Raw genomic sequence first — 22,087 nt, forward strand, 5'->3', positions numbered from 1 at the left:
TAGGCTGGTCATCAGTGAAAAAGTGTTTTTATTCCTCAATAAAAACAGAATGCAGTGACATAATTAACAAAGAAATGTGGTATTATGTTATAAAAATGCCATTACAAAGCTGGCACATGGAATCATTGCGACAACAATGAGATGTTGCTCTGTGGATTGTTCTCCCATAAAATGGGAGCAATCCCCTCTCCCTCCATAGGAAGTCTTGCAACTGAATAGGCCTCAGATGTATAGGCTTTCGTCTTTCCTCTGGACACCAACCTATGAGGTTGAGATAGTGGTGCAGATGCTAGGCAAGTCTGCACCTTCTAAAACCATGCCTAGGCTACCATAGGAACAGGAACATGAAGTAGGCCATTCAGCTTCTCAAGCCTGTTTCACCATTCAATTAGAACATGGCTGGACTATAGCTTAACTCCATCTACCTTCCTTACTTCCATAACTCTTAATACCCAATCCGAACAAAAATCAATATTGTGAAGCACATTATCTTTCTACTTTTGTAAAAATAGAGAGCTTTCATTGAGATGGTGACTTGCACTTTCTCAGGACATCCCAAAACACCTCAATTGCCTTTGAATTAAAGTCAGTATTGTTTTAAATAAAACATATTTAAATAATTTGTAGCTGATTATGCATTATTAATGACTGCAATTGAGGGTGGCAGTAATGAACTTTTGCTTCAATTGTTCTAAATAAAAAGGCTGAAGACATTATTTCAACACAGATTCACTTTTGGATTATAATGTTCTGAACGTTGCAACCAGCATTTGCTTAATTAACCATTTGACTGACATTTATTTATGAGCTTCCAAATTGCTCAATGGGCAAATGATACAGCAGTGGATGATTGTTATCAGCTCAAACAATTAGAGTATACTAGTAAATCTCCTGTGTTGTGGCCCACAGTACCTGCAAAGCAGAGATCAGTTGAAGGTTGGAGTTTCATCCATCAAGTAAACTTCTCTGTGCTCAATGAAAAAAAACAGAAAGCTTTTTGAGCGATTTGTGATAAACCAATATCCAGATTGCACAAATCAGATTAATGAGTTTATATGGGAAAAATTCAATATAAATATGGATATTGGAATTTATAATGGCAAAAAGTTGACATAAAATGTGTGAGAAAAACATGCCAATGGGAAGTCAAGTTGTGCAGACAGGAAGTGCACATAGATGTAAGATTTATAATAAGATTTTTGGAGTGCTACAATTGGCATCAAAATTCATGGGTAAAGATTCGTAAAAAATGTCAAGCACTGTTCCTGCTCCTGATTACTATCATCAACCCAGCTGGAAAGTGTGTTAATTTGACATTGGATAAAGAGAGAATTGGACTTGGCTGTACTATTCCCGATGATTGAATAGCCTGCCAATGCTTTTGGCACAGACCCGAATAATTTTTATTTGGACAAGAAATGGGCTGGTACCCAGCAACCAAACAATGGCTGCACCATAAACAACTAGAGTGGCATCTGTGGGTTACCTCATTTAAATAATCTGCAAATTCTCCCTGTGTCCTTCACATACACAAAGAGTAATTTCTCAGTTGATTGAGTGGGGGCAGGGGCAGTAGAATGGGGAATCAGCACTACAGCAGCTTCTAAAGGGTTGCTGCATTTAAGCAGTGCAGTTTGTTTTTATTAGTGGTTAAGTATTGCTGTGCAACATAGCTGAATGGTCCCATTCATTAAGCAGAGCCTGAAGGTTTATTTGGATCAGGTCAACGTAAGAAAAGTGCCAAACTTTGGTGCAGAAGGTAGTCAATCAAATAAATACTGAGTCCTTTGTACATTGCTAATGGAAGCTCAAGAGAGAAGAAATTCTCCAGGAATGGCCAAAATAGGGAAGGCTAAAGGGTGCTACTGAAAGCAAGAGAACACCTGAACTATGCTCAAAACAAGAACTCAGCCCACACTGTATGTTGACGTATCTGCGAAAAGTTTGCAAAGCACTGGCTCCACAGATCATCTCTTAAGCCCTCTAAATACTTTCTTTGAAGCTACACCCCCACCTTGGATAGGCTTCCTATTACTGGCATGTTGACTCAGTAACTCTCTTTGGCTCCTATAACTGATTAGGGTTAGGGTTAGGGCACTCTGCTTATCCTCCTACACAGGTAGAACATAAGCAGATCACTAAATGATCATAAAAGAGGCAGCTCTGGACAAAGCAGGCCAAGTTGTAACCATCTCCTACCCACTCGCTCCAAGTGCCTGTTCACTTACATGTTAAGCCTGACTGGCTTCTGGCATTGCACACTGAAAGGGAGGAGAAAACAAATGAACAGTAACAAACTAGCACAGAATTCACATTTGATAAGTGCAACAAATACAACAAAGTTATGCCAGAAACATTACAAGTGCTGCTTTGGTTGTACGTCACCAATTCCTAATTGTTAAAAAATGTGATCAATATTTAAAAAAAATTATTACCAAGTAGGTTCAGCAAGTTCTGTCAGCCGCTAAGTTTATTAATGTGTTTTAAGCAAGTGGAGTAATCGTATATTTTTAGATTGTGTGAAACAAGACTTGGAAGGTTTTGCTGAAGATCCTTTTTCAGTTGGATTGTGACTGCTGATGTGTCGAGGTGTACACTGGTGAAGGTCCGTATGGAACATGGGTGATAAATTGGGAGGGAGAGCTGACAGCAGTGATAATGAGACAGTCCATGAAGGAAAACAGTATCAAGAAAGCTAGTGACTGAAAGCATTTACTTTTTTGATTGATCAGATTTTACTTCATGCAAGACCCTTAAATGTCAAAAAAGTACCACAAACCACCGCCCCCCCCCACCAAAATGAAAATGCTGTAGACACTTCAATAAGACTGGAGGCTGCGTGTTTTGTCTCCCTTCTTGCACTGTTCACTTCTTATCGCTCAAAAAAAAAATGAGTGGTTGACAGATTGTGTTGGGCACACATAACAGTAGCAGCTCAGACAGCAATACATGACAGCTGTCCCAACAGTTGTAGTGTATGGTGTATATATGATATTAAGAACAGAAGAAATAGAAGCAGGAATAGGTCATTCGGCCCCTCAAGCCTGCCCCGCCATTCCTCTTCTGTAACTTGCTGTCACAAATTGTCTGGTATTATTGTATCCGTTATATGACACTGTAAACTTTTCAGTTCAACATTACATTTATGCAGTGTTACTGATGACCTTTTTGTTAAGGGCCAAAGAATGTCCAAACACACTGCACCATAGGATGATAGGATATGTGTCTGTAGCTGTGATTTCCCTGTGTACAGCTCCTGACTCTAATAATGCCACAGTGAGCAGTGGAGGCCAGGCATTCTTCCACAAGAAGAGATAGATAAAATGATAAGACTAATAGTTCTATGAAATCTTTCTGTTTTAACAGAGATCTTTCACTTGCTGTACTGTGTGGGAGTAAGGAAAGGAGTGAACGGCATTGACTCCTATCTCAGGCAACATCTCTCAGATGGTTAGGCTCTGAACCGACACCCATTGCCACATGGAGCAGCTTTTGCTGAGGACCGCCAATGACCCAGTCTATGTGAGCATCATGTTCTAATGTATATCATATCACCTACATCATTTCCAAACTTTACCCTCCCAACCGCTGATTACTGCCATTACTGTCTCTATCACAAAAACAAGGCGTAGCATTCAGTGCTAAGCAACTGCAAGGAGCTTATCATCTCCTCACTTGAGGTTTTGACTTTTTACTGATGAAACTGTGGGACTTTGATTGTGTCCATTCTTTATATGTGACCCTACATGGTGGTTTTCAGCAGACTATTAACCATGGAGAACAGTATATGCAAGCTCAATCCTGATCGCACTTGAAGTCCAGCTAAGTTTCCAACTTTCTCCTATACTCTTTTACATGCGAATCCCATGGAGAGCGTTGCTGTGGCTGCCTCCCTCTCTTCCGCAGCTTGTCTGTGCCTGGGTTGCTCTGGAGAGGGAGCCTGGGGCCTTTCATAATGGGTGGCCACTGCAAGGAATAGAATGCCTGATAGATACAGATAAAAGTATTATGATTTAGATTGTTTCCTTTTTGCTTTGTTCAAATTAGACTTTATGTTGGAATTATTATAATGGTTGTGCCTCCTCACCATGGTGCATTTGTTTCTCTGTTGATGACACTGGGGGAACCCAGTATGGCCCTTACTATTCAACTGAAAAGGCATGTTGGGGGACAGCTCCATTGGTGGCTACAGCCCTACAGTATTTTGCCCAGAAAAATATTTTTTGCATGACTGTGACCAGTGATTGCCTGCAGGCTGTTTCACCATGTAGAACATCACAGCAGATCCAATCCTGTCCTAAGATGATGCAATTCCCAGCAGAGAATGACAAGCTGGAGTGGCAACCCTAGCTAATTTTTCCCCTCATTTGGCCAATTTAAGCATTGTCTGCTGCCTGCCCTGCAAAGATCAGTTAAGTCAGAATGGATTGAGGATCAAATCTGGGATCTGACTGGCTCTGAACAGCAGTGAGTGGTGCATCTACCCTGAGCTGTCAGAAAGCTGTAACTTCTGATGACTGAGAGTCCCAGGACATCAAGAAATGGACAGTTTTCAATTTGTTGGTTACTGGCAAGACTGTGGAACCTGAAAAGCTCCATTAACATTTGATTATATGTAACTTCCTTTATTTCAGAGTTGAAAAATTCTTTAAGTGCAAATATATTAATGACCCGGATTTTTCTCCCAGTGGCAAAGGAATGGCTTTCACCGTCACCTCATGTGCAACTGCCGACAGACTCTTTGCTGGCTCGTCGGTGGAGATTTCTACGAATTCAGCTTCTGTTTCAGTGCAGCGCTGTCCAGAGAGGATCTGTGGTGTCTGTGAACAACATCGAGACTTTTCAACCAATCAGTTTGAAATATCCTCACTGAGCCACTCAGTCCAAACCAGGAAGTAAAAAAAAACCCAGGAAATATAAATTACATTAAAATCATGCACAGACAGCAAAATTAATATTGGGAAATGCAGGTGGGATTCAGGGAGAAAGATAAAAGAGAAAAAAGAAAAGTCAAAAGAATGTATTTTTTAAAAGAAAATCTGCAACATTAATTTTCTTCTGAGAGAATGAGAATTTTTCAGGGCCAGAAAGTTGTTCAGCAGTAATTATCACATTATGCCATTAAAAACTCACTTACTCATAAACATACCAGCCATAACCTTTTCAGCTGTTTTTAGTGTTAAACTAGTGGGCAATTACCCCGAATTCACACCATCACAATAATTTCAGGGCCAAGTTTACCTTTTATGTTAATACTTAACAGGTACTATCAGCAATTAAAAAAAAAGTGTTCCCCTTCGTAAAGGGGCACCACTAATAAACCAAATTAATCAAAAATTAAAAGGAAACTTAATACATCAGATCAATATTCGGTTACGGGTGTTGATAAAGCACTCCTGTCCCATCTCATCCCACACCTGGTGCCCACTGGTTGTTGACAGCCTCAAGCACACCGGCGGACACTGTGTGCTCCATCTCCAGGCACACCTGGTTGTGGACCTAACTGCAGGAGAGAGGGGTTAAATGGCCTCCCTTGATTGCATACTGCCTGGATCTGTTAATGACCACCTTGGCCAGGCCCTGGAGTAGTCCCACCATGAGGTTTTCCGATCGTACCATTCCCCTCCTCACCAGATGGCCAAAGATCAAGAGCGTGGGACTGAAGCCCAGCCAGAAATTCAGCAGCAGCCCTTTCAAATAGTGAAACATGAGCTGCAACCTCTCATACTCTAGGCAGGCGGGAACATGGAACCCTCCAGAAATTGCAGGCGGCCTGGGTGTACGTGAATCTACTTAAAGTATTTGTTGCATGGGACTGCCCTGTGCAACACCCTCCATGCCAAATTCCCAATGAAAAGAAGGGAGGACTCCTACATAGAGAGCCCTCCACTGGGGACCCCTGCCTCCTCCAGACAGCAAAATGGTGTGCCACCAATGACGGGCTATTAGCAAGGACCTTGGGGAATCTCTGATAGCAACTTCTAGATTTCCACGCTTAACTGTGTGTGCGCACAGACACCAGAGGTTGCTCTCAGATTTACCCCTATAACGGTGAGCAGTGATAGCCTCACCATCCACTGTTATTAAAATCCAGGCCAATACATAATGTTATTTTTCTAGGTAAAGTAGGATCTGCAATTGTGGAAACATTTTTAAAGGTCGTTAAGAATTAACTTTCAGCAAGACAAAAATGGATAAAGGTGCCTGCTTTTAATCAAGTGAAAAACTTCCTCAAAAAATGCCATCTCCTGGCAATCTTTGACAAACACTATCCAAACCCGGTCTACCTTGTGAAGTGTTGGTGGAAAAACTTAAAGATATCGACTTATCAAGTGCCAACTGTTTTGGACTGAAAGTCACTCATTTTTGGATTTCAAAAGAAAACACATTTTGATGTGTCTCACTGGTTTGGGGCACATATCTCACTCTTAAGTAGCATTGCTTTCACTTTTGACAGCTCTGCCAAGTTTGAATTTTTTTTATTGAAAACATCTAGCCTGCTTATACACTTTGGAAACTTAGCATAGCACTATATGGACCATTCCAAGCATCCTATAAAAAATCAAATTCACTCTATCCTCTGAGTAAGCTGGTAGGTTTGATGAAGACTGGGTGGGGGAGGGGGAAAAGGCCATTGAAAAAAAAGCGCAAAGGGCCTTTGAGCGCGCGAAGCCTCAAGACGTCAGTGCTGTCTCGCTCTCCGGAAGTTACCGTATCAGTCCGCAAAGCCTGTGTGGATATGACAAAAGGTTGGAGTGGGAAAAGGCTTACGAAAGCAAGGATAATCTGGAGGAAAAATGATGTGTATTGATTCTAGCCTTTCTTAAAAGAATATAATCTGGTCTGTTGGGGAAGGGATTCGTAGAAAGACTGGAACTCTTTTGTTGGCAGTGTAGACATCCGCGGTGGCCGGCCCTACTTGCTGCCGTTGGCCTTCCTAGAATGAGGCGAGGGATCTGGCCGCCATTTTATTTTGCTCTGGGAAAGGAGCAGACGGTGGTTCTTAGTGAGATTGAGACTTTTTCGCCTTGTTCAGTCATTATCCAACGCGTTTTATTTTTTTATATATAAAAGTTGTGTTTTATAAAAATCGTGTGCGTTTTTAAAGTTGCGCATACCTTTGTGTCTACTAGTTTTTTTTCAATCCGTCTTTTTTTAAGTCACGCCAACCGTCGGGCTGGAGGGGAACGGGATGCAGAACCATAGCGGCGTGATTCGGGGCCCAGCGGGCAACAACGACTGTCGAATATATGTCGGCAATCTACCTCCAGACATCCGGACCAAGGACATCGAGGATGTCTTCTACAAGTACGGCAGTATCAGGGACATCGACCTGAAGAACCGCCGCGGCGGCCCACCCTTTGCCTTCGTCGAGTTCGAAGACCCAAGGTACAGACAAACATGGCACTACCCCCACCCCACGGCCTTCCCCATCCCCCCCCCCCTAGCCTCTCCCCATCCCCCCCCCCTAGCCTCTCCCCATCCCCCCCCCCAGCCTCTCCCCCACCACCCCACTCCCTTCCTCCCCTCACCACCCCACTCCCCTCCACCCCCTTTCTAAGCCCCTATCCCTCCCTCAGCTCGTTCCGTCCTGTGTCTCAGCCACTTTTAGCGCCCATTTTTTGGTGCATGGGGTCCAGTGTAATGCCACCGCATGGAGATGATTGTATTTGGTGCAATTTTTTTTTTGGGGGGGTGGAGGAATTGCTTTTGGTACAATTTTTAAATTTGTTGGGAGAATCGCTTTTTGGTACAACTTTTTTTTAATTTTTTGGGGGGGGAATTGCTTTTGGTGCAACTTTTAAATTTGGGGGGGGGGAGAAGAGAATTTGGCGCAACTTTTAATTTTGTTGGGAGAATTGCATTTGGTACAACTTTTAATTTTTTGGGGGAGGATTGCGTTTGGTGCAACTTTTAATTTGGGAGAATAGTAGGAATTTTGTTTCCTTTAAAGGAAAGATGCGCTGTCTGCTCAGTTTGAGTTACACGCTTATTGATTTAGGAGAGAAATTGACCTAATAGTTGTGGAACGTCAATGATAGACATTGCGTTTTTGATATAGGTTTAGAGATTTTTTAACTGCGGCTACTTCGATGCACGAATTTAAATCAAATGTAACGCGTTTAATACGCTGTGTACGGACTCGTTTTGAGGTTTTCGTTTTGAATTTAACAAGCTGATCGTGTGCGTTTAATTGAAGGCATCTATATCTGATCGCCATTTTGCTGCAGAAGGAAAGGACGCCACGCAAGCCCTTTGTTTGGCGGGTTTTTGCTGCAGACCCCTGTAAGCAGGAGAGGAGAGCATCGCGTGGTTTTGGGGAAAACTCAATTAATTGAATTCAGGGGCGGACAGGTTCACTTTGGTATGTTGTATTTCGGTCTGTACACGCTGTGATGCTGGACTTAACCAGAACGCGCGTTGTACAACACATGGCGGCCCTAATATACTATGTCGATTTCAGTACGCGTACAAAGGTCGTATTAATAGCGGACCTTGGGTTAGGAGGTTAACATTTTCGATATGTTAATTATTGCACGCCCCCAATTTAAAATAGTTCGATTCTTATACTATCCGTTGCCTGCTTGCAACTCCATATGGATTTTTTTTTTACATTCTTGTGCTTTCAGAGATGCCGAGGATGCTGTGTACGGTCGAGATGGTTACGATTATGATGGTTACCGTCTGCGTGTTGAATTTCCACGAAGTGGGCGAGGGACAGGACGAGGGGGTGGTGGTGGTGGAGGCGGTGGACAGACACCCAGAGGAAGATACGGGCCCCCCTCTAGGCGCTCGGAATATAGAGTGGTAGTTTCAGGTGAGGCAATAAGTGCAGTGGTGATTTTTTTACTTGATTTTTGAATAACGTTTGAACGGTTTATTAATGAAATTACCTTTTCAGGGCTTCCTCCAAGTGGCAGTTGGCAGGATTTGAAAGATCACATGCGGGAAGCAGGTGATGTATGTTACGCTGATGTTTTCCGTGATGGAACTGGTGTCGTGGAGTTTGTTCGCAAAGAAGATATGAGCTATGCAGTGCGAAAACTGGATAACACAAAATTCCGATCACACGAGGTATGTTACCTAATTCTGAAAGCATTAGAGCTGATGACTAAGAGCCATTACTTAACTATTCATTTGGAGCTTCAGGTAAGGCAAAGTGCTCAAGAAATTGAAAGGAATGGCTCAAGCAAATTGGTTTCTGGTTATGGCTAGTACCTTAAGACACTAATGGGTGGGTAATATTCCATTTTTAATTCACTGGGTGAATATACTGTACTAAAACCATATTTTCTACTTTAATTATAATCCAAAAATCATGTGCCGTATATTGAAAGAGAAACTATTTTGGTTGAAAGTTCGCCATTGAATGACCTAATGAGGTAGTCTTTCAGCAGAAAAGAAACTAACGTATTGTTAGCCATATTCAGTAGCTTTCCTGAATAACGTTTGAAAGTAGTGAACATTTCTCTTCACGTATTCAATAGGGAGAAACAGCATATATCCGTGTGAAAGTTGATGGTCCAAGAAGTCCAAGCTATGGAAGATCTCGTTCACGTAGCCGCAGTCGAACCAGAAGCCGTAGCCGAAGTCGCAGCAGAAGCCGTAGTTACTCTCCCAGACGAAGCAGAGGATCTCCCCGCTACTCGCCCCGTCATAGCAGATCACGCTCGCGTAGCTAGATCGTAAATCCATTGATGGAATTCCTTGTAGTACACCACCACTTTTTTTTTTCCCTAAATAGAACGGATTCTTTATTTTTAAAGCCACGTTAACTTGTTTTATTCAAGTTTAGTACGCAATTTAAATTGATATCCATATAAAGAGGGTTGCTTCTCTTCATTGTTAACATTCCCTCATGTCATTGCTAAGGTCTGACAGTTGTATAGACAGAGTAGGTTTGGAGTCTGGGAAGCTTTCAAAATGGTGTCAACATAACTTGGATTAACAGTAAACTGTTGCAGTAATTTGTTAATGTTTATAGTTGATTTAATTTCAATTGAATAAATCTAATGTGAGAATTGTAGGAGGCTATGTAGATAGGACTGTTGTGAAACATTTTTGTGAAAACCTTGTGTTGTACCTTATCTTACCTTTTCATGTATCTTCCTATAGACATATCTCAACTGAGGATGGATTAAGCATTCTTTGGATTAAAGGATTGTGGAGCTCATTTCAGTCATATTAGGAATGTCAAATCGTGTCTAATTGGAGGAGGAGGAGGAATCTGATCATTTATGGAGGCAATGGTATGACTCCAAGTGCTATTGTCACAATTAAACTTGGCAGTATTGAAGTTGTGCTTCTCTTGTACAAATGGTTGTATAATCCATGAGCTGTGGTGTTACTGTGCCGCGTTGCGAAGTTCTGTGCGGCATCAATACTGCTGAGCTTGCATGTTCTGTGTGACTAGTCTGGCATTGGTTTTCACCATTTTGAACAGAAGTCCTATTGATTAAAACTTTAAAAAAAAAGTAAAGAATAAAAAGTAAAATGGCTGTCTTTCAGCACAGTTTGGTTACCTGGATCAAAAATTCATCAGTCTAGTTTGTAATGCAGTTAAGTGGTGAATTACATGTACAGTACAACTCAATTACTAGATTTCATATGGTAACTAGAAATGAAGGTGTCAATGAAAGTAAATACTGCACCAGTAAATTTGTGCTAACTGAAGTGCGTGTGTAGTAATACTATCAGGGCTCGAATTGATATCCACTAGTCCAACATCTTGTTCCTTTCATATACATCCTAAACAAACTAAGCAGTATCTATGGACATACTTTAATGTAGTTAAGTATGCTGAATGTATGGCTTCTATCATGTGTGCCCATTAGTGGACTACTATGATGTTGGGTTAGTGAATACTTAACTACAGTAGTAAGTTGTCTTTTTTTAATGGTATTGTGGAATAAAGTTTAATATGTAACAATGTTCACATTGACTGTGGGGGTGTGGATGCAAGTTGTGCTGTTCATCTGTCAAAACATCTGTAAATATTAGCCAGATGACAGCTATAACTGTCCCACCCCATATAAAATTTGTTGTTTGTTATATCTAACGTTTGCCTCCTTTTTTGGTTTTGCTGGTTATTAAAGGTTTGGATTGGAGAGGGCTCATTGGATCCCAATCCTTGGAGCTGGATCTATGGATTCAATTCATTGTGAGGATAGGATAGGGAGGATCATAACATGGATACATGGAGCGGGATCATATTACCAGGAGCTGTAGGAGTGGATTCCTGCCCCAATCAAACCGTGTATTTGTGGATTTTTTTGTTTCTCCTTTGTGATTTTTTTCCCCCCCATACCTGCAATTGGTTATTCCAAAAAAAAATCATCCCTTTTATTTTTGTCATTTGAAGTCCAATGGATGCCCCGTGGGATTGGCTTTTTTTTTTGCCTTTTTTCGTAAACGGAGTGAAGCCAGGACCAGGAGAGGTACGCTGGAGCAATCTCCTTGGATGGATTCGGCATTCAGGATTTGGTAACAATTTAAGGAGGGTGATATCTTAACTTTTTGTAACTATTATGGGATATTTTGTTTTTTAAAAAAAAGTCTGAATTGGCTGTGCATACTAAAATTAAGGGAATAGATAAAATTGATTAATTTTTGGCCCAAAAGGATGACTTTATTCATAGCTTAAATGTTTAACCTCCATTTTGACAATAAATTCTTTTTTAATTGTATGTTTGAGTTTGTGATTTTGTGAACAGGTGTTTGGCTTCCTTTTTGTGTAATTTGTCAGGAGTCTAAGCAATTCTAAAACTGTTCACAACAAAATGCTGAATGATATGCATTTTATATATTCCCATTCATTTACAAGTTGCATCGCCACCTTGCTTATGCAAATTCTATATCCTTTTTTGTTGGTTAATGAGCCAGGGTTCCCCATGTGTAATAATGTATTGGTCTTACATTTTGTCATGCTGGTCTCTGCCAGTAGTTTCCCTGACTCTTCAGTTAGGGACAAAGTTGAAATGGAACAACTAACGGAACAATCAAGGTAAATCCACATTAGCATTGTATAATTCCACAACTAAATTGTTAGCCCTTTTATTAAAAAAAAAATCAAATGCTTTATCTCGGTATACTAGAATTTGATCGAATTTCCCATGATATAAGAACTTCCCACTTTGTCTTTCAATAACAGATCTGTTGCCAGATGGATGCTGCTTTCTAAAACTAAAACAGGGATGATAGTTTTAGGATTTATTTGGGTTGGTTTTCATTTTTCACTCCAGGAAATGGGGTTTATCCATTTAAAAAAACAAAGGAAAAGTAGAACATGATGTTGCCACTAGTTGCTCCTGAAGCGCACACTTTGAGTAGTGTAGAGACATCTTGTGGTGAGCATCATTTGATATATTTTGTATGTGCAATAGTGCAGACATTTCTATTTTTTCCAACACTCCGTGAGACATTAAATAGCACGTACCTGATGAGTGTAATGACTAAACACAGTGAGACGAAGAATGTTGTGAATTTTAATAAAGGATCAACAAAGCCTTTGCTGTTTTTTTCACATTTCATTGTAGTGGAGTATTTTCTATCCTGTTACCTTGATCTACACATTTCCCATGTCAAATATTGCAAAATGCACATTCTTTCCTTATTAGAGATGACCATCACCACTTCTGCTCTGCACCTTGGTCTTTCATTGCTGTTTGAAACAAAAATAAGTTTGCACATTGAAACATGGCATCTGTGACTTAATTTGCATAGCAGATTTGGGTAGCCTGAATATTCTGGTAAGTGAATAGAATACATTAATTTGTAAAAAAAAAATAATAAAAATAAATTGCCTTGTGTCATAACCATCCGTGATGATGCATAAAGCCATGAGGCTCTAATCAGCAGTGCTCTGCATAAACTATGCTCTGCCTAGCTGGTTGCTAGTATTCAAATAGGTGCCAGATTAATGTCAAGTGATACAGCTGGACTACACCACTAGGTTAAAGCAACAGGAATGTTGCTTGAATGTTTGGTTTAGTTTCTAGTAGATGGTTGGGGTCTAAAATTCACATCCTGAAAGTTTGATTTCTCATTTCACCCCCCAACCCTCCTTCATGATTACACATCCTCTAGTTCTGAAGTACATAGCTTAGACTTGAGCTTTCAGGGCTGTTCCGTAATTGTAGTGGAAAGATTTGATGCATGACATCAATAATCTGCAGTTAGCTTTCCATCGACAAGAAAATGATCTTTGCTTAAAGACTAGTTCGTGAATTCGGAATCTGCTTTTGGCAGTGCTGTAAAATAACAATGTCTGGTTCACTACAAGTGGACACATTACTAACCTGTTCATATCAATTAATTCAGCTGATGAATTCTGTGTTTCTGGTTTTCTGTACGTTGGTCGTTTAGGTATAAGCAGGAATAATACAAGTCTACCGTTTGTACTCTTGCACAACTAGTGACCTAGAGAAAGCTGTATAAGCTGCAAGCGCTCACAGTGGTCATGTTTTAATTGATGGTATATTAGCAATTTTTGTCAACTGTTGAGTTCATATTCCTCCAGTTTTTTGGGTGACCAGAACGTGTATTCTAGGTGCAATACAAGGTCATAATGATAAAACTAGATTCTTAAAAATTCCCTCTAAAATATGGAGTTTTTGGGGTGCACATAACTCATTGGCAGACTTTCAGCACTGCAGTATTTTGCTTTTACTATCTATGGAATAACATCTTTTGAGTACATTAGTGGACATGGGGAGTGAATTGTAGTTTGATCAACCTTCCCCTCCTAGAGGGAAATCCCATACAGTAAATGATTGAGAAATGGAGGATCTCATTACAATTTACATCACTAATATAGACAAGGTATTGTAATGGATTCCTCAAATTTGTTGTGATCATCTGTATATTGGCAACCTAATTGCTTCAATTGATCCCCAGCACATTCCATCCACTTAATACCTGACCACTGTGATTCCTTATTAAGTGGTAGTGTGGTTATGTGAAGTATTCCACAGTGTGTTGCATTTAGTATGTAGGTACAGACATGGAATCCTGCCCTAGTATAGAAGCTCAGGCATTAGGTTTCCCCACTGTTGTGTCCCAATTCCAGGTATTAAAGCATCTCGAAAGTTCTATCCTGTTGCATTAGTGCATTGAGCATCTGGGAAATAAATTCTGCAATTGGTTTGGGTGGAAAATGAAACATTTTGACCTGTGATCTATTCAGTCTGTTGTCACAATGCTGACTCCATTTCTTATGCAGATCCAAGCATTCAGTTAGAAGCCGTACCCTCTTTATTTCACTTGTCCATTCCTAGTTAGAGAGATTGTGGTGGCAGGTGTAGAATTATTAGACCATGTGGCAATAATGTTTCCATGATAGCACATTTTGGGATTTTGGTCCATTCAGTCTCTGTTCTAGGTGAACAATATTCCTAATTTCATGTGTGCGCACTATTCCTTATTCTTTTAACTTTACATTGACTTGTATTAACCATCAGTTTCTCTTAAAAGGTTGATATGGCCTCTGCATTCCATAGTATGTATGGAAAAAATGCCTATGTGCTAGATCTTTTGCATTTAATCTTGTAACAATGCTCCCTCATTCTTGACCTGACAACCAGTGGGAAAGCTCTGCTTTTACCTACTCAATTATTTTAAACAAATTGCCTTGAGTCCCAATTTCCAGTCAGGATAACTTATAATTGGTGTTTAACAAGTTTCCAGTCCAAGAACAAGCAGTTATTAAAGCAATTTTGTTAGCTTTCTAAGCATCTGTTGAACCTTCACAGTCACTTTGGAGTTGGTTTTTAGCTTGAATATATTCATATTACATTACATTTTCATACTAGATTATAATCTCTCCCCATAGTTTGAAACATCAGCGACTTGGGGATTGTTTTAGGCGTCAGTGGGTTAGCACTTGGCTGATGGAATAACAATATTTTTGGCTGATGGGGTCCTAAATGAATGAGCAATCTGGTTATTTTGAACCCTATGCAGCTTTGTGCATTTTGTTCTCCAAGCAATCTGACCAATACAAATCTTTGGGAGGAAACTTGATTTGTTACACATGGGGCAAAATTAAGTGATATATACAGTATGTTTGGGGGAGGGGGATTAGGTAAATAATGAACTGGCAGTGATTACAAGGCAGTAATCTTAATGAATGGTTTATAACTGACTTCAATTAGAGATTTTTGCCTTTGAATTGTTCCAGTATGGGGATTTTAGTATGTAATATACTGTGGTTTTATTCTCTTTTGGGACTTTTTTTGCAGGTGTCATGGATGGTGATGGCCATTATGCTCCATGTAGTTGATGCGTGATGACGTCAACACTGAAGGATTAACAATTGTGACGTGATTACTGCAAGTTTGAGTGATAATCAGCAGTTGATTGCCAGGAAATGGAGCACATACATCTAGAATGGATACCTAGTAGTGAGTTAGCCTGATATATAATCTCTTGGTTCAGATGACATGAATGAATATTTTTAAACATTGCCTGAACCCTGAGATTAATTGCAGAACTCATGTTACATCTGTTAAATTTTGAGCTTTTACAATCAACATTCCCAGATTTCTTGACATTTTTAGAAGAATTTAGCTTAGGGTACGTTCCTTGGAGGTTACTCCTATCCATCAAATGGATAACCAGGCTAGACATTTCATTATAAGCTTCTCATCATGAAAGTAGCAGGAGGGTACTATATATAATAAATATATATCACTGACATACTGAGTTGCCTGGGAGAGGCTAATGCAAAGACCATCATTTTGGGGAATTGGCTGTGAGGTAATTGTCCCTTTTCCCAGTTTTTTTCTAATGGTAGTCTTAGGACAAATACCGTGTGCACCAATATCTAGTGTTCTGATCAAAAGTAATGGTTTGTAGTTCTTTAGTCTCGTCATTTGATACTTTGTACACTGTCTACAGTTAAAAGCGCAAAAGTGGGATAGTGTAATCCTGTTGTCAGCTGAACTCAAATATCAGGTCTAAATGTAAGCATGGTGCAGTGTGAATTAAGACTATTGCATTTTGATTTATTAAACTGCAATTTCTACTGAGGTGAAGGAGCTGGTTAAGTGATAGCTAGCACTAAACAGGTTATCCAATACTTTATGTAAAATATGGTGAGGTAGAATTCTGTTTTGAGGTCACAGAATTCTTGGGGGCCCTTGTTTCATGTTGAGCTGAAATGTTATGCTCTAGTATTGCTGAAGCAACACTGAACCATGGGAATGATTAACAGTCGCATGCACGATCCTTTTTTATTCATTTCATGGGATGTGGGTGTTGCTTTGTTGCCCATCCCTAGTTGCCCTTGAGAAGGTGCTGGTGAGCTACTTTCTGGAACTGCACTCCATCTGCTGCAGGTACACCCACAGTGCTGTTTGGGAGGGAATTCCAGGATTTTGATCAAGCGACAGTGAAGGGACGACTATATCCATGTCAAGGTGGTGTGGCTTGGAGGGGAACCTGCAGATGGTGGTGTTCCCATGCATGTTTTCCTTGTCCTAGGTGAAAGGTTGCTGGTCTAGAAGTCGCTGTTGAAAAGCGGCGTGAGTTGCTCCAGTGTGTATGTAGTATGTATGTAGTACACACTGCTGCCACTGTGCGTCAGTGGTGGAGTGAGTGTATGTTGAAGGTGGTGGATGGGGTGCCAATCAAGTGGGTTGCTTTGTCCTTTTAAGTAGCGAATTAAATTTTAATATCTATGAAATAGATTCTGCAATCATAATTTCTGTTCTTTTGAAGTGTTGCATTTCAAGTCTGAGTTTCAATATACCCCAGTTTTACACTCTGGGCACCAGCAGTCATCGATTTTGCCAAATTTGTTTTTTTTTTGTGAAACTTACACAATGAAATAATTTGTCTCTTGGGTCTGTGCATAAATGTTCTAAATTAGGTTAATTGACAATACATTTCCTGTTACATTAATAGTAACAGTTACAAAATAAAGGTATATTCTGAAGAAAATTATAAGTCACAAATAATGCAATTTCTGAACTCAAACTATCTTGGGGTGGGGAGGGGGTTGATGTGACAGTTGAATCATTCAACTGGACTATTGATATCGTTGAAATATTTCTTTTCCTATTATCGCTTGATATATTTTTGTAAACTTTGCTGTTCCATCCCTCATATAGACTCTTATTCCTTCCATTCTAATACAAAAAATAATTGTCTTCCAAGAATTAAGATTTTCTCCGTTCTGCTGTAGACTGATACCAGATGTAAAGGTATTAAGGATTTGTGGCTTGTAAGCAAGTTGATTTTTGAACTTAAATATGTAATGAACTGTTGGCTGAGTTATCCAATAATAGGGCAGGAGTGTTCAAACAGTCTCCAAACTCTGGCAATAAAAAGCCTACAAACTCAGACCTTTGAACTCCTCTTGCTGGTTTGTCCCTTTTGAATTTGGGGGCATTTGAAAGGGCTTGTTGGTGGATAAATCATCTGAGTGCAGCAGTCATAAGCAGTTTCAGATAAATGGGAACATGGATTTAAATTCTAGATATGGCCCCTGAGGCCCCATGGAATGTAGTCACGTTTGAGTCAAAATCCTTGTACTCCTAAATGGTAGTTGACAACCAACACTGAGGATGGAGTATGAATCGCAGGATGCTCAAATGTACTTATGCTGGAGTAATTCTGAAGGAAAATAAGCTGTCTTTAAGGTGACTACTTGGCCACAAACATTAACGTGATATTCAGTTACGTTTGTTTAATATGGCTTTTAGTGGCTGTTTTAATTATTGGTACGTGATTATTGTGAATACTGTATGTACTATCACAGCTGGCATGAAGAGGGCTGTTTCATATTTAGGTGAGGTTGGGTATCCTTTTAGTGGCCCAGGAAGACCATGTATTTGGATTCATGTCACAGTGATAAAACAGCGTGATAAAACGGCAAAGTAAAAGATTCATTGTGTGAAACTGAGATATTTCTGTATGATATACAAATCGAGGAATTATTCTAAATCAGTGCTCTTATTTTGATATGAGTGTTCTGAGTAACAGAGCATTACTTGCCCTTGCAATGTGTTTATCTTTTCTATACTGTTTTTTTTCTTGTCTGCACCCCCAAAGCATTCTTTGTCAGTGGTCGGTGTGAAATGTTGGCGAGGGTGGTTTTTCAAACAGCAGTTGGGTAGGGAGGGTTTTGGCAAACAGTCAGGGAAAGAATCTGGACAGGGATGGAGGCCAATGAGTAGTTAAACGTTTTGAAGCTGGAGGTGAAGTGCTCAGGCTGGCATTGATGAAGGTGATGTGTGAAAGGGGATGATTCTGTGGAAAATAGTGCCATCTGAGAGATGCAAATCTAGGAATCTGGGAGAACTGAAAGATAACTGGGAAATTTAAACGTCCACTTTAAACCCAATAGCCAGGCACACACATGGTGATATCATTTAATAGCACAGTGCCTGCTGTATATAAAATTAATTACAGTATTACTAGCAGTGAGTTTGGGGAAATGCTATTTTATACTACAGTTATGCCACGGAACAGTATTACGAGGGCAATTGATGTATGGTGACTGAATAATTTTATGTGATTTGGGATTTTTAGAACTTGGGATTGTTCATTTTACTGTGGGGGGGGGGGGGGAAGTCAATTCGTTATATTGATAAAATGGTCTTTTTAAAATCTTGTTTAAAGCTGAGTTTACATGTAAATGTGTTATTTGGAGGTAGGTGCCTGATGCTTAGCACGAGAGAGGGTTAAGTCATGACTTTTGATGCCTCTGGGGGCGAGTCCTGCGATTTGGTAGGGGTGGTGGGTCTGTGGCATTTTGGGAATGCAGCCCTGTATTTTGCTAGCAGGCTGAAGATATGGTCTTGGACGAACTGAAGGATAGAATGTAGAATTTGGTTCATTGGATTCCTGAGGTGGGTGGGTGCAAGGGTCTGGTTGTCGGGCATTAGGGCTTTTGATCTGGTATATTTGTATTCCATGGAAACAGGTTAATTTGTGATTTGTTCCTGAAAAAATACTTCTGTTTATTAAACAGATTTAATTTGTCTTGTGTGCTTGTTCCTAATTTGGAGATCCAGATAGCATTTACTTAAAATTAATTTTCATAATTAAATATTCTAATCAATTTTTGCATCTCGAAGTAAGTGATAGGAATTAGAGCTTGTAGCTTCCATCCTCCAAATGTTTCATACAAGCCTCCCACCCCCTCTTCTAACCCCATCAATTTATTCTATTCCTTTCTCAGTTGTGCTTATCTGGCCTACCTTGATTGCATCTGTTCGTCTCAACTACTCCCTAATCAGGAATACTTCCAACAAAGTGCATTAGAAAACTTTCACCAGAGATATGGCTGCTTTTTGGGATAAAATCCAGGGAAGAATATAAGGGCTTGCATTACTATATAAAATCACCTTGCACAGCTGCTATTTTCAATTCCACTATGAACAAACCGGATTTATTTCTGAATTGTAAATGTAAAAAATTCAAGTCTTTCAGCTTGGAAGGTTTATGAAGTAAAAAGTAGTTTTAATTTAAATAAACTAACATTGGCATTTTAAATCTATCTTGCATAAACACAGAAAAGCTTTTGAAATTTATGAAGCTTATCTTCAAATGTTAAAACAACTAAACAGACACTTAGTAGCTGAAGAGAAGCCAGTCTCAGTGCTACTGATGCATACTGGGAAATTGTGCAGACTGCACATGTTCAGATTGCCAGATCTCTGCATCAGAGTCATAGACTTGATCAAAAGGTTAAGGCTTTGGGGAGATACTAAGACCTTTAAGTAAAACCAGCTTCCAAATATTTAGCATTTTAAAAAAACTTTATGGATAAATGTATGAATATTGAGCCAGAAAGGGAAATATTGAAAGCTTGGTTTAAGATGAGTATTTAAAGGGAGAGAGATCTGGGGAGGCAATGCCAGAAAAGAATCAGTTATTTACACATGACAACATTTTAAGTTGAAATTCAATGATGTAAATAAACTTTGAATATTTACAAGGGTGGCATTGGGGAGTGGAAGAAAGCTTTTGTGCTGTTTTGCTTTGTGTAAGATTCCTGTTCAGTCATCCAGGATTAATTTTCATAGGTCCTTTTATAACTAATTTTCTAATGACTTTCCTCACTTTTGTTTTGAAAAGATGGTGCCTTCATTAATGGCCACATTAGAAAACTTGCTGTGGACACCCTGGGCCTGAATCACACCTTCCAGGTGAAACAGCGATTTACTTGTCCTTTCATTTTAGTATACTGTATTTTCTGCTCATGATTTCTATGTTGGGGAGACCAAATGCAGATTGGGTGATCGCTTTGCTGAACACCTCTGTTCAGTCTGTAAGTGTGCTACTGAGCGTCCAGTTGCTTGCCATTTTAACTCCCCATCCCACTCGTTCTGACCTTGCTGTTCTCGGCCTGCCACACTCCTTCACTGAAGATCGGGGAGCAGAACCTCATCTTTCGATTTGGCACTTGGCAACCTTCCGGACTCGACATTGATTTAGGGATGCAAAATTTCCACTAAATGGCAGATTTCCAACATTGAGGTTTTGAAAATCTGCCATTGGCTTCTCCCTTTCCAATCTTAACCAAAAGACCAGTTTTTAAAAAAAAAAAATCAACTGTCAGTTCCAAAATTTTTTAAGGCCAGTCAACCACAAAGCTGCCTGAAGGTCTTTTCACCAGTTTTTGTCTCTTTTTTAATAGTCTTTCACCTCGATGGGAATGAACTTCAGCCAGGAGAGCAAGTGGATGGAACTGCGTACTTTAGTGTGCCAGTCTTCTATGAATGGCCAAAAAGGTGTGTGTGTATACACAGACCAATTCCAAATGTTTATTTTTGCCGGGTGGTATATCTTAGCTGAGACCACCTAAGAACTGACACAGCTCATTTGACATGGCTTCAAATGTAATGATGTGGGATCAGTAGCTGGCAAGTTGCTGGTCTGCAGCAAAAACATTGGTCTGTCAATAGGAATTTGAAACTTGCTTACGTTTACATACCAGTGTGTGTCAAGTAATTTCTGAAATCCCTGCACAAACTAGTACTGCATGTGAATATGCTGCAGTGGGCATGAGCTGTGTAAACTTGATATCTCCTGTGCTTTGCAGCAACTGAAGTGATCTGGAATTTCCATATAGGTTGCTCAGGTGTATGGCTGAATTCTATTCATTGTACATCCACCTTCACTCTCTATTGCCTCAGTCACACTAAATCTTGAGTCTGTTTGAAGCCATCTCTTGCACCATAGTGATCCAAGGCAAGGAGTTTAACTTTTCTTAAGTTTAATCTTTCTTCATTGTGTGATTTGGTATTGCTTAAGATTATCTGGAAAAGGCTGTCCTGTGCCACAAGCGCTGTGCATCGGCTACAGCGGAACTATCCTGTGAGCTTGCTACAGTTGCTTATAAATGGTCATTCAGCTTCTGAGACTGATAGTACAGTCCTCAAGGGCAATTAGGGATGGGCAATAAATGCTGGTCTAGCCAGTGATGTACACAACCCATGAAAGAAAAGAAACTAGTTGTGTCTATAGAGTGCTGCCTTTCTTCAAGTCAACGCAATAGTTATGATTTTTCAGCTCACCTGTTAAATGCAGCTGCCAGTGCACTATAACAGGAGCCAGAAGTAATAGTCACTGTTGGGATATACAACTGTCCATCGGACCTGCTGCATTGTCGTGGGGCCATACCAAATTTTTGAACCTGAACTGGGGATGATGCAACGGAACCCCAAACTTGTTACTGTAGAGTTACAACACTAGTCGCATTACTTTTTTGGACCCTTAAGAGGAAAACCACATGTTTAATTTTTCATTTACAACTTTAAGCTCTACAAACAAGATTATTTTAGTTTTAGAAACTTTACAATGTGACTAATTTTAAATTATAAAATCTGTAATGAGCCATTATAGTTTAAAAACAAGCATCCATAGAGGCATCACATTTGCTAAAGTTAACCATATATTTTTCTATTTTGTGCTTGGAGGTAAATTGTCTTTTTAAAAAAAAAAATTGGGTAGGAAGTATCGCATGTTAACGGAATGTATGTGATATTCCTGACCTTTTATGTTAATTGCAAATTGGGCAGGCTGCATAACTGGCATATAGTCCTCCTTGCCTGGTTTTGCTTTCTGTCGTAGCACA

At 39.9% G+C, this 22,087-nt stretch overlaps 2 protein-coding genes and 1 long non-coding RNA gene across 9 annotated transcripts in view; all 3 read left to right on the plus strand.

Annotated features, from left to right (window-relative positions):
* The window catches only part of LOC137346733 (uncharacterized), a 36,917-nt gene extending 31,223 nt beyond the window's left edge, over positions 1-5,694 (plus strand). Inside the window, exon 3 of the long non-coding RNA XR_010968778.1 lies at positions 3,367-5,694. This is a non-coding gene — a long non-coding RNA (uncharacterized lncRNA). The remainder of the gene's footprint in view (positions 1-3,366) is intronic.
* A 1,238-nt stretch (positions 5,695-6,932) lies between these two features.
* srsf1b (serine and arginine rich splicing factor 1b) lies at positions 6,933-11,687 on the plus strand. 2 transcript variants are annotated; one of them, XR_010968782.1, is made up of 5 exons: positions 6,933-7,389; positions 8,631-8,818; positions 8,903-9,075; positions 9,489-10,250; positions 11,097-11,687. XR_010968782.1 is itself a non-coding variant. In XM_068010501.1 (4 exons), exons 1-4 carry the CDS (start codon positions 7,193-7,195, stop codon positions 9,681-9,683), a joined length of 753 nt encoding a protein of 250 aa, XP_067866602.1. In that variant the 5' UTR covers positions 6,933-7,192; the 3' UTR covers positions 9,684-11,687. The 2 variants fall into 2 exon arrangements, 1 of the variants encoding a protein (XP_067866602.1); XM_068010501.1 differs by having other exon boundaries at positions 9,489-11,687.
* LOC137346734 (vascular endothelial zinc finger 1-like) overlaps positions 10,167-22,087 on the plus strand; it is a 73,239-nt gene continuing 61,318 nt past the window's right edge. For all 6 annotated transcript variants that reach the window (XR_010968779.1, XR_010968781.1, XM_068010497.1 and 3 more), the window contains exons 1-3: positions 10,167-10,250; positions 15,240-15,401; positions 20,086-20,156. Coding sequence is in view for 4 of the 6 variants with exons in the window: in XM_068010497.1 (XP_067866598.1) it covers positions 15,368-15,401; positions 20,086-20,156 (105 nt within the window). In the remaining 2 variants the exon portion in view is untranslated. The remainder of the gene's footprint in view (positions 10,251-15,239; positions 15,402-20,085; positions 20,157-22,087) is intronic.

This window comes from Heterodontus francisci, chromosome 30 (genome assembly GCF_036365525.1).
Source record: "Heterodontus francisci isolate sHetFra1 chromosome 30, sHetFra1.hap1, whole genome shotgun sequence".
Lineage (NCBI taxonomy): Eukaryota > Metazoa > Chordata > Chondrichthyes > Heterodontiformes > Heterodontidae > Heterodontus > Heterodontus francisci.

Bases quoted from the DNA above. Each gene is read 5' to 3' on its own strand.
- srsf1b (XM_068010501.1), top strand. From the start codon at position 7,193: ATGCAGAACCATAGCGGCGTGATTCGGGGCCCAGCGGGCAACAACGAC. The intron at 7,390-8,630 runs GTACAGACAAAC...TTGTGCTTTCAG, and splicing joins GTCGAGTTCGAAGACCCAAG to AGATGCCGAGGATGCTGTGT. The intron at 8,819-8,902 runs GTGAGGCAATAA...TTACCTTTTCAG, and splicing joins ATATAGAGTGGTAGTTTCAG to GGCTTCCTCCAAGTGGCAGT.